The 13,131-nt window shown below is 32.2% G+C and overlaps 1 protein-coding gene across 2 annotated transcripts; it reads right to left on the bottom strand.

The window, feature by feature from the left end:
* Nucleotides 1–8,864: 8,864 nt before the first annotated feature.
* LOC130979514 (pentatricopeptide repeat-containing protein At1g62930, chloroplastic-like) lies at nt 8,865–12,235 on the bottom strand. Of its 2 annotated transcripts, XM_057902973.1 has the most exons (3): nt 12,133–12,235; nt 10,521–11,981; nt 8,865–9,276 (listed from the first exon to the last, which is right to left on the bottom strand). In XM_057902973.1, the coding sequence occupies exon 2, from the start codon at nt 11,853–11,855 to the stop codon at nt 10,530–10,532; it is 1,326 nt and encodes a 441-aa protein (XP_057758956.1). In that variant the 5' UTR covers nt 11,856–11,981; nt 12,133–12,235; the 3' UTR covers nt 8,865–9,276; nt 10,521–10,529. The 2 variants fall into 2 exon arrangements, with proteins under 2 accessions (XP_057758956.1, XP_057758955.1); XM_057902972.1 differs by having other exon boundaries at nt 10,521–12,234.
* Nucleotides 12,236–13,131: the final 896 nt, after the last annotated feature.

Here is a 13,131-nt window from a genome sequence, read left to right as displayed (position 1 = left end):
TAGATTTAATTAAGAGTACACATTTATATGTAATTTTTTTAAGATAAACAATAGACATCAGAAATATTTAAACCGTGTATTGTAATTTAATTAATTTGTTATAGAATATCAATAAATTATGTTATTACTTGAAATAAAATAAATTAGTTTTAAACTTTGTCATGGGTAAAAACGATTTTTTTAAAAAAATAAAAAATTAAATACGTAGTAACAGTTTTTTTTTAATTAAAAGTGAAGTGGGTAAACCCTTTTCTTGAAAAAAAGAAAGAGGGTAAAATGGGAAGAAGAAATTGGATACCAAACTCCCATATCCCCATTATATATTGGTATAGATTTATAAATATGCTATTATTTGTATAATTAATCGAATCATCTTATTCGTTTACATTTAATTCTATTGAATTAATTATTCAAGGTGTAATCGCTATTTTTATTTTTAAAGATTTTTTTAATATTATTTAACAATTCTTAAAACATAATAACAATTAAAAAAGACAGAACAAAAGATTTTTTAATGTAAAAATAGGGTAAAAAGAATAAATTTATTTAATAATTTTTTTAGGATATATATTTTTTTATAGATAATTATTGCAAGGCATGAAAAATTATTAAATTCTAACAATAATTATTAAGGATAAATGATTATTATAATTAAAAATAATGTCAATTTAAATGATATACAAATAAACCATACCAAACATAATAACTTAAAAGGATTACTTTTGAAAGAATATAGTTTATGATATTTTATTTTTTATTATTTATTAAAAAAACATAATTATATACTTAACTATATTTACTTTTTAAATTAACTATATATATAATTTTATTTTATTTTTTTGACAAAATTTTACTCATGATGGTAATTCTTCTAATGGTGTAAATGCGGGTATTTTTACTTTTTGATATAATCGATATATTATTAATAATGAATAGTAATTAACCCCTCATATTTTTAATCAAAACATTTTGACGATAGTTTTTATTTATAGATATTAATGGATGATTATTTCTTTAAAAATAAAATACATTATAATTTTTGGTTATTTCATAATTAACAATAATACTTGATTATTTTTTTAAAAATAAATTACATTAAAATTTTAGGTTATTTCACAATAATAATTAATGTTCATAATATTGAATTATTCTAAATTTTTTATTTTTTATCATTAGTAGTTAATCCCAAATTAAAAAGATTATATTGAATTATCGAATAGTCCAAATATAACCGGAGTTAATTTAGTTTATTTGTTTATTAATATAATTGATTAAAAGCATAAATGATAAATAAGACAAGCAAATAATTAGAAAAATATAATGTTAGTAATTACTTAAAATAGATGGTTTGGATAAGATGAACCCGTATGAAATTGTAGAGATAGTCACTGAAGATTATATCTTCGATGAGGATTCCATGGAGCATATGGAGAGCCACCAGACTCCCTTCACTCCAAATCCAGTCATAGATGTCTCTCTAGAAGAATACGATGAATGGTGTAGGCCGCGGAAGCAAGCACTCGTCACCAAACCTCTAGGAAAAAATCTAAATCTTCAAACAATGAAGAGATGGATAAATAAGAGATGGACGAAGAAAGAAGCGATTCGAATAATGAATCTTGTGGGAAGATACTTTCTAGTTCGTTTCTCGAGCCAAGAGGATTATTCTCATGCCTTATTCGAGGGTTCCTAGATAATTGCTTATTACTACATTTTGGTGCAAAGATGGAGACCCTGTTTATTTTTCAAGAATGTGAGTTCCAAAAAGTGGCAGTCTGGGTAAGAATACCTAATCTTCTAGTAGAATTGTATAATAGGTATTTTCTATGAAAAGTAGAAAAAATATTTGAAACGTTGTTAAAAGTGAATGAGCACACATCTATACATTCAAGGGGTAAATTTGTTCATATTTGCATGGAAATTTATTTGAGAAAAAAAATTGGCGCCAACATCCACAGCTTTAAAAAAGGGATTTCGGCTTGAATACAAAGTCCTTCACCAAATCTGCTTCAAATGTGAAAGATATGGACACAAGAGTGATGTATGTCTTGAAACAGCGAGAAACGCTACGGAAAACAGCCAGAATCAGGCAGCAACAACACATAAGACTGGCCAGAACACCAACGACGTAGCCGTAGATCAGAACCAGACAACTCAAAAAGTTTAGGGTGACCAAATCAGGAAAGATATCAATGTTACAGATCTTCAGGAATTGATAGAATCAGAGGATAGTATTACTAATAATAGTAACAAACAATAATCTGGAGCCAAAATTTCAGGAATAAAATAAGATATTTATGAGAAAAGTTCTTATGGCCCGTTAATGGTTGTCAACAAGCCTCCAAGAAAATACAAACAAGGATCAGAAAATATAAATGGGGAGAATAAAAAAGACAACTTCAATACCAAATTTGATGCTCTACAAGAGAAAGATCAGGCAAGAGAAGAAAATAAAGAAAACATCAATCAGGCAAGTCAAAGGAGTAGATTACAAAAGAAAGAGGATTTTCCTAAAGCAAACCAGCCTCACAACATGCTGGACACCAGAAATCAAAGCCAGAAAGGAGCACCAAAATTAAACCCTCCAAACAAAAACACAAAAGGAAAGGGCCCAGAAAATTCCAAAAAATAGAACCAAGATAATTAGAATCCAGGTAGCAACAATCAAAACAAAAAAAGCTATCATTGTTGTGAAAGCCAGCCAACACTCGCATGAGACTAACAAAAAATATCAAAACCAAAGACATCAAGAATACTGGAGGCAATTTAATAGACTGACCAAGGAAGTCTACCTAAGTCACAAAGAAGGGAATTATATTCCTACAAATAGTTCTAGCAATGCAATATCAGGTGCTCTTATCGCAAAAATCATGGGTGGAGGAATTTCAGCACAAGGCAACGAATATTACAAAGATAGACTGCCAAAAGATGGGGATATGAGCAGTGAAGCTAATAGAATGGCTATCGATATGAATAAAATTGAAGAATCTACTCTGGAAACGCTAAGGAACCAAAGGACATAGAAGCCTAGACTGAACTTCTCTGAACCAGGGAGTTTTTTTTTCTTCTATATCTCCATGATTAAATTTTTCTTGTTTTATTGTTATCCATGAATATTTTAACTTGGAATTGTCGAGGAGCCTCGGCTAAAGGCTTCAAATCTATTGTTAATGACCTTATGATCAAATATGGAACTGATTTCTGTGTTTTGTTGGAAACCCATGTCTCAGGTCTGAAAGCAAAATCAATTATTAGAAAATTGAGATTTAACTCTTGGTGCATTAGTGATGCAGAAGGATATTCCAGGGGTATCTCGTGTCTCTAAAAACAGAATTCTTGAAAAATTAAGCCGCTGCTCATTCATAGGCAACTTATTCACCTTGAAGTCCAGTGGCAAAATAGCGATCCTTGGTTCTATACAGTAGTTTATGGAAGTCCGAGAGTGGGGGGACGGAACGAACTCTGGACCAAGTTAAAAGATATTGCCACTACTTTAAGTGGTCTTTGGTGCCTAGGAGGGGACTTCAACTCTATTCTCTCCCTAAACGACACAGGAGGATCCTCTAACCTATCTCTTGATACTGATAAATTTAATGATTGTTTAATTTATTGTGAGCTTAAAAATTTAGCTTTTACTGGACCCCTTTCACTTGGCAAAGGGTAATATTAAGAGAATACTTGACCGTTTTTTAAGTAATGTAAATTTTTCTGATGATTTTCCAAATGTTTGTGTTAAGTACTTACCCAAACTGAAATCAGATCATTTTCCCATTTTGTTGGATTTTCGTTTGGCTTATAGGGATGAAGGACCTAAACCCTTCAAATTCCTTGCCTATTGGGTTCTACATGAAGATTACAACAATTTGATTAAAAATAGCTGGCTAGAAGAAAATAATTTTTTTACATAATATGACAAGTTTCATTAAGAAGGCGAAGATATAGAATAAAGAGGTCTTTGGAAATATTTTCAAGAAAAATAAATGGATCCTCTTAAGGCTGGAAGGCATCAATAATAAACGTTCTTTTAATCACAATCTTTTTTTGGATAAACTACAAAAAAAAAACTGTGAAAGGAGTATGAGTTTATAGCGATTCAAAAGGAAACATATTGGCAACAAATGTCTAGATGTGACACAATTTTTTTTTTGGACAAGAACTCAAAATACTTTCACTTAAAGGCTGATGGGAGAAGGAAGAGGAATGGAATAACCGCCCTTAAAAGTGAAGATGGAGATTGGGTGGAAGATGTGAAAATGTTAAAGAATTAAGGTGTCAATTTCTTTAAGACTCTTTATTGTTCTAATTTTGTTTCTAATTCCTTTGGTATTTCTAATAAGTTCCCCAGATTGTAGGAAATAGATTATGAAGAGATTGCAAGAGAGATGACAAATGAGAAAATTAAAAATGTTGTTTCCTCTATGGGTAGCTGGAAGGCACCCGAAAGTGACAGCTTCCCAGCAAAATTTTATCAACAAGTATGGGATGTGGTGGCTACCTCTTTCATAGACTGGGTGAAAGGAGTTTTCAGAGAACCAAACAATATTGGAGAAATTAACAAGATTCTAATTGCCTTAATTCCTAAGATCCCTTCGGTGAAAAATTTTGGGCATTTTAAGCCCATTAGTCTATGTAACGTCTGTTATAAGTTTGTAACTAAAATTATTGCTTTAAGACTGAAAAAGTTTATGCCCACACTTATCTCTAACACCTAATCTAGTTTTGTGCCTGGCAGGGTGAGCGCAGACAATATATTAGTAGCTCAAGAGGTGGTTCACACTATGAGAAATAAAAAAATATGGAAAGGACTTTATGGCTATAAAAATTCACTTAAAAAAATTTCATGATAGGTTAAACTGGGCGTTTATAATGGACACTCTTAAGGATGCATGAATTCTAAAGAATATCACTAAAGTCGTCAGCTACTGCATATCAACGACTTCAATGAATATTCTTTGGAATGGCTCTCCTTCAGAGACCTTCAGGCCTACCAGAGGAATTCGACAGGGAGACCCCTTATCCCCTTATATTTTTGTTCTTTGTATTGAATGCTTATCTCACTTGATAAATAAATTAATTCATGACAAAAAATGGGAACCTATCATGCTTTCAAGGGGTGGACCTAACATTTCTCATCTCTGTTTGGCAGATGACCTAGTACTTTTTATACTAAAGTAGATATGAAGCAAGTCCGGATCATCAAGAATGCTCTCTCTCTTTTTTGTGATTGTTCAGGTTAGAAGGCCAATCTCGAGAAGTCTTGTGTTTTCTTATCTAGCAACGTCAGCCATAACACTAGACATCTTTTGAGTCAAGATTTAGGAATCAACCTCACAGTTAACTTGGGAAAGTATTTGGAAGTTTCACTCATTCACGAACGGTGCAACAAACAACACTTTCAGTTTATTATTGACAAGATGCAAAGCAAGCTATCTAGCTGGAACAGGAAAACTCTCTCCTTAGCAGGAAGATGGACGCTCATACAGTTGGTTCTTGTAACTATTTCAAGCTATTGCATGCAGACCATGAAGATCCCAGCAGTAGTGTGTCGAAAAGTTGACAAGATTTGTAGAGACTTTTTATGGGGAAGCAGTGAAAAGGAAAGAAAAATACATAGCATATGCAAGCCCAAAGAGAAAGGTGGGTTGGGTTAGAGAAAGGCTCAGGATTCAAACTCACTCTTCCTCGTGAAACTCTCTTGGGAACTAATTCACGACAAAGACAAGTTTTGGGTGAAAGTCATGAGAGCCAAATATGATTGCGGTGAAGATATCTTGCCAAAGGTTCAGTATAGATCAGGTAGCTCACATGCCTGGGTCGGAATTAATAAGGTCTGGGAGAAATTCAAAATCAATTTCATCTGGAAGTTTGGAGATGGGAATAAAGCCCTTTTTTGAGGGAACAATGGATCCCTGGATTCACTAATCTAAAAGAAGTGGCCTTAACTAATCTAGAAGAGGATAAACTCAATGAAAAGGTGGCAACTATGTCATCGAAAATGGTGACTGGGATTGGGAAGCCCTGAATCGTGTTTTACCCGAAGAGGTCATAGATATTCTACATACAATCAAAGCTCCTAATTCGCAAATCGGGGAAGATTCTATCAGTTAGATGTCCTGTCCAAATGGTGTTTTTTTTATTAAATCAGCCTATGAAACTTTTTGTATTGAAGATGGAGAGGAGCATACTCTATACAAACAGATTTGGAAAGCCAAATTGCCACAAAGACTTAGATCTTTTTGCTGATTACTCACTCATGAGGCATTGTTGACAAATCATAAAAGAAGAAGGAGAGGACTTACCGAAGATGGCAACTGCCCAAGATGCCAAGGAGAAGAAGAGACTTTGCTCTATACATTGTGTGACTGCTCTTTTATCCGCATTGTTTGGAATAGCATTGTCAATAGTAGTTTATAACAAGAGTTTTTTACCCTTTCTAATTCAGTATGGATTAAAAATAACTTGAGTAAACATACTCCATCCCAGGATGGTACTTCGTGGACCATCACTTTCGTGACAACCTGCGACTTAGCTTGGCAATGCAGAAAGGAATTAGTGTTTAGCAACCTAAATACCCAGAATAATAAGATGCATCACAAGATTAGGAACTTGGCAGAGAACTACAACCACATTCTGGATATCACAGCGCAGAATAAAAGAACACTTCGTCTTACTAGAACAGTCTTGATTGGGTGAAAGTCGCCGAAAAGATGATGGGCCAAGCTCAGCGTTGATGGTTCTGTATTTCAACCTGATAGCAAAGGAGCCACTAGGGACATAATCAGAGACTCCAAAGGATGATTCATCGCTAGATTCAGTATGAACATTGAAAAATGTACAATCACTATAGTTGAGCTTTGGGGTTTTTTTATAGGAATGAAATTAGCATTTGACTTGTATATCCCTTACTTGAAAATTGAATCTGACCCGAGATGTGCTATTAATCTCGTCCAGAGTACGACGGTTGAGACTCACGTTAGAACTTCCCTGGTGAGGTCGATCAAGGAGTTGTTGATAAAACCGCAAAAAATGGTGATTCGGCATATCTTTGAAGAAGTGAATCAATGTGTTGATGCTCTAACCAAATATGGGCAAGGAATGCAGAAAGGGGTCATGCTGTTCAAAGAAGTTCCAACTATAATGGTTCTCTTGATGAAAACTGATGAGCGTAGAGTGAAGTTCTGCAGAACCACTCTTGTTTAGTGTTTTCCTTTTTCCTGGGCTTTAGCCCCATTTTATATCAAAGAATAAAAAAGTATTAGTACCCTTCCCCTTCCCTTCCCTCTTTTAATATCACAAGTTGCACAACTTAACGCAATATTTGTCTTGTTTCACATGAAAATATGAATATTGATTGTTTTTATAATTTTTTTCTTTTTATTTTCATAGTAACATTTTCATTATTATATCTTTTTTCTTGGTTTAAAAATTTAACAACCGAGAAATTGCATTTTCCATCGAAAGATATATAATCAAATTAAGAGAACAAAACCATTATAGCTATAAACCTACTAAGTAAACAAATTAAAACAAATAGATGAACATTTTATAGTTTGTGGAATTGTTCCCTATTATATTATCCTCGCATTCACCCAATCAACATATACCTTCTATAATGTTCACCGAGTTGTGTACTTGTGTTGAGCTTTCGCACAATGTAGTTGAAACCTTGAATTAATAACATAATGTCTATAATTTGTATTCTTTAAATTTTGTTCACTTAATGGATGGCTTGGTTTTAACCTTCAACTTGCTGTTTTATTTTCACTGCAATAAAAAGCCCACCAGTATCAGCCTATCAGGCAAATCATCAACCAATACTATTGTGTTTGAAGCATTGAAATTTTCATGTCTGAAAAAAAAACATTGAAATTTTAAAATATTTGTTGAACAAGTTAAATAAAATTTAAGCAATTTTGAAGTAATTTATTTATGACAAATATATTTATCTAAAGTAAATTTTCAAAATTATTTCTAAAAAAATAGAAAAAATATCATACTTTTAGATTTGAAAACAACTAAATCCTCTTAAAATAGATGACGAAAAATTAGCACAATCTTTTTATGGATAATTTATACAAGATAAAAATATTATTTTGGACCTTAAAGTTTCAGTTACATTTTAATTTAGTTTCTAACACTTAAAAATTCTTTTTTTTTACAAACATTTTATTTCATTCTATTTTAATCTTTTGGTCGAAATTAAAAATTCTTCCAAAAATACTATTTTCTCTCTATTATTGCCTTCTTATTTCTTTTATTCTTCTGTTACTTTTATTTTTAAATCATTAGAACCAAATAAATATGTTTGGAAATAAAACACCAAACAGAATAAATGTTAGAATTATAAGAGTACTTACGGATACAAATACAAAGTGATAAATATATCTATATTTTTTTATTAATGCATAGTAGTGAATAAATGTATCCAATACAAATTAATTTATTATTAATTTCAAATCAATTAGTTTGTCAATTGTACATTTATCAGAGACTCATTCATTACATATGTAATAACAAAATTCAAACTACATTTGCTGGTTTCAGATATAAAGTTAGACCCTAAAATGTTTGGTCCCCCTGCTGAATCATCAAGTGCAACAAGTATTAGCCATAGCATACATTTGTACAGTTTGTTATAACTTAATCTTGTATCCATATATATACAATTGAGTGAGCCAAATTCAATTGGGACTCTTTCACAATCAATAACAACCAAGTTCACTTTCTCACTATTCACAGTGTTCAACAACAAGACTTGTTCGTTTTGGTGTTCCAAGCTTTTTTGCTTTGTTGGCTGCTGCTCTATTTTAGATTAATAGTCCAACAAAACTTATATATATGAATCTTTGTTTATTTGACGCTGAATTTTTTTTATTATTGTTTTTGGGATGGGGGCTTGCTTGATGAGATTATATTATGAGATTTCATTTCATCAATTGCAACCAAAAGGCATGTACTTAGAGTTATTATAGTGCAATTCAATGATTCTTTAATGCTTTGATCATTTTGCCATATTACAGTATCTTCATCAATGTATTAACATTTTTTTGATGCAAAGAAAGCAGAATAGATTCTGCAGAATTGAAGAAGATAGTATTCTTGAATATGAATTCTATAACAATCTGAATAGTTGAATCACTAGTTCATTATATGTTGTATATAGGGATGGCCAAAAACCTTGAACCCATGGATATCTATTGAGTTTATCCGGAGTTTTAACGGAACTCGCAAAATCTCCACGGGGAGGTACCCGCTCAACGGAAACATGTGAAATTCCTGCGAAGAAGAATTTACTTAAATGCCCTTATACACATAACAAATACGATAAAAATAATAACATAAATTAGTACTATAATGACAAAAAAAATTACATAACATGTATATTATTCGAATAGGTTATGATGGCTGAATAAGTCACATTGACAAAAAATGATGTAATTGACTTCTGAAATAAAAATTTATCGAACAAAAAATTTTGAAGTAAAGCATGAGTATTAAATTTGGAAAGAACAAAACAAGTACAAAGATGCTGGAGCTATCATACTATTATTGGAGCCCTGAAAGTGTTCGGTATTGTTGAATGATGGTGATAAAAAAATTATTTGGAGAGAAAAATTATGATTGAATGATGACGATCGAAAAATAGGAAGTGTAAGAATATATGCAGGGAAAATTAGTATTTGGAGGCAAAATTAGCCAACACTCAGAATTCTGTATTGTTTCACTTTAACACCCCCATAACAAAACTCCAAGCCAGTAACTTTTCGATCATAACAAATGCTAATAAACAGAGACTTAGAGACAATGGAATAATGTCTACACAAGAAATAATGAAGTAATTTATCTAAGAATTAACAGAAAAACATTCTCCGAAAAAGTATTTCATAATGTACATATTTTCAGCAGAAGCAATTTCCAAGCAATACAACTGAGTAGCATTAATTAAGAAAATGGCCAAAAATCTTGAGATAACTAAACCATATTACCTAGGTTGATGAAAAGAGGGGACATGCATTTTAGAAGGTGGGTTTATTTTTAAGATGGAAGTGAAAACTATATAGCCTAAGAATAAATCCTTAGTATCTATTTAAATTTCCTTTTATATATATATATATATATATATATATGGTACCTACAAAGATACGGAAAAATAAGTTGCACAACAGAATAGTAGAGAACAAACAACAAACAACAAAACAAAATTTCAATCTTTTTAGTTTTGCTTAGTTTTAGCATGATAAATACATGATCTCATAGAATAACAGTAAAGAACACTCTATTGCTATAAAGAGATCTTAAACACTAAATCTGTAAGCTATAACTAGGAATATCATCTAAAGAATCAATAATGTAGTGGAATGAAAAAGGATGATAGCAATTGCAAAAAACGAAAGTGCAAAATTAATTAATGTTATGACATTGCCAAAGTCCTCTGACCCAAGAGACACAGAATTTACAAAACTATGATACATATTCAGCAACAATGAGATGTAATTTCAATTCGAGTTGATGTATCTTACCTTCTTTTATCAATTCAATAAGCCTCTAGCAACCATTTCCCGAAGAAGTTTCTCTGCCATGTCATTCTCATCTTTTTCAAACAAAGCACGAATAACAGTTTCAAAAGTCACAGCATTTGGTAAGCAACCATTGTGTTCCATTTCCGACAGCAGGGCCAATGCTTCTTCAAACAAGCCCTCTCTGCAGAGCCCATTGATCATAATAGTGTATGTCCTCACATTTGGAGGATAGCCTTTCACAGAAAGATCTTTAAAAATCTCTTTTGCAACTACAAGTCTTCCACCTTTGCATAGGCCATCAATAAGTACATTGTACGTCCATATATCTGGATCAATGCCATTCTCTTTCATTTGCTTGAATAACATAAGTGCCTTGTCAACTTGTTTGATATTGAACATCCCATCCAACAAGGAATTGTAAGTGACTACATTAGCGGGTGGACCTCTTTCGTGCATCTTGACAAGAAGCTCCAAAGCACAAGAGATTCTCTTTGATTTGCTCAAGCCATCAATAAGAGTGCTGTAAGTTACCGTGTCTGGAACCAAGTTCTTGTGACGCATCTCTTCGAAGAGATTCAAGGCGTCATCGATCATTTTACTTTTGCAAAAGCCATTAATCATGATATTGTAACTCTGAACATTAGGAAACACTTTATTCTCGGCCATAGTGTTGAATAAATATTTTGCCTTATTTACCTGATTAACCAAACAATATCCATCCATTAAGCTGGTATAAGTAACTACATTTGGTTTCACACCATGTTTTGCCATTACAGCCAATACACTCTTAGCATCTTTGATCTTTCCTTCCTTGCATAGCCCATCGATCAAAATACTATAGGTATGAACATTTGGAGTAATGTTTCTAAGCACCATATCACTTAACAAATCAATGGCTTCCTTATATTGACCCTCAAGACACAATCCAAAAATGAGAGAACTGTATGTGATAACATCGGGAGAAATTCCCTTAGCAAGCATTTCAGAGAATAAATGAAAAGCCTGACTTACAAGTGTATCCTTGCAGAGGCTATCAATAATTGCATTGTACATGAAGACATCAGGAGCAATGCCATAACGTGGGATGTTTCTCAACACTTGAATAGCAGCTGATGTGTGTCCGGACTTACAGAGGCCATTGATCAAGGTCCCATAAGTGACTTGATTAAAGTGAAATCCATGAGCCAGCACTCTGTCATGAAAGCGCACTGCTTTTTCAACACTACTAGAGAGACAGAGACCTTTCAGGATTGTTGTCAATGTTACCGTATTAGGTTGATAATCCATTCTGAAAATCTTGGCCAATACAGAGAAAGCAAGCGTCATACGACCCATGCCGCAACAACAATTAATTACGATGCTCAAAGTAAATAAGTCGGGAGCGATTCCTTTGGCTTGCAATTGCTTAAAAAGGGAAATGGCGGTGGGGAAATGGTTGGTCTTGGCAAGAGATCCCAAAATCTTGGTGAATTGGATGATGGATGGAGGGCGACGCATAGAGAGCATGCGAGTGAAGGAATCAACAGCTTCATCAACTTGGCGAGTAGAATGAGAGTGAAGGGATGAAGAGGAAGGGAAGGAAAGAAAATTAGGGATTTGAAGAAGAGAATACCTAAAAATGAAAGTGAACCTTGAGGTTGAGGATGACAACATTTTAGTGATTCGCACTTTCGCTGTTGTCTAAGTTTGAGGGAGTTTGCTAACCCTGCGGAAATAGTCCTACGGCTCCTACCCCCCTCCCCCTCCCTGTCACCGATTTAATCCTAATGACATAATAATTGGAGGTCTCCATATTCCACGCCCGTTTTATTTTTGGGCCATCTACTGTAAAGATGTATTCTTGTACAGATTTACAGATTTTTGTTTTATTGATCTAAAAGCATATTACTAAAAGTATTATTTAAAGAGAGAGTGTTATCCTTAATCGTTAATTTGACTCTGATACCAATTTTTTTACTTCGACTTTTCTTTTAATTTTGTTTTCGAAATTTCTATTAACTCTTCATATTTTACTTTGAATAAGTTTATAATTTGTATAAATTCAATTAGTAGTGCTTTATTTAAATAATTTGCAAATTCTAAAGTATTGACCATTTCTACTATTTCTCTTGCATTTATTACTAATTTTTGATGTATATTTATAATTTTGATTTATAACTTTTTAATCTTGTTTTAGTTTATAATATTCTTTTTTGCATGGATTACTGTATATAAAATCTTTTATCTGTTTGTCTTTTTCTTTAATATAATTTCTCAAATCCTCAATAACTTCTTTTATTTCTACACTTTCTCTTGTTTCTAAATATTTGTTTAATTTTTCAATTTCATTCTCCATTTTTTCTTTCAACAGCTTTAATTCTTTTAAGTCATAATATGGTTTTCCAGGCATTTATAAATTTTTTAAGTTTAATTCCAACTTGTTTATATTTATTCTTATTTCTATCCTTTTTATTATAAGATCATCAATTTCAATCTGAAGATTATTTAATTCCCTTTTATACTCATTTATTTTACTTTTTAATTTTCTCGTCCTATTTCTTTTTATTTTATTTTCTTATTTTTCAATCTTTTTATGCCTCATTATTTATTTTAAAATTTCTGCAAACTCTAT

The sequence above is a fragment of the Arachis stenosperma genome, chromosome 5 (assembly GCF_014773155.1).
Source record: "Arachis stenosperma cultivar V10309 chromosome 5, arast.V10309.gnm1.PFL2, whole genome shotgun sequence".
NCBI classification, from domain to species: domain Eukaryota; kingdom Viridiplantae; phylum Streptophyta; class Magnoliopsida; order Fabales; family Fabaceae; genus Arachis; species Arachis stenosperma.
This window is presented reverse-complemented; position numbering and strand designations above follow the sequence as displayed.

Coding starts and splice junctions, on each gene's coding strand:
- LOC130979514 (XM_057902972.1), bottom strand. CDS start 12,173: ATGTTGTCATCCTCAACCTCAAGGTTCACTTTCATTTTTAGGTATTCT.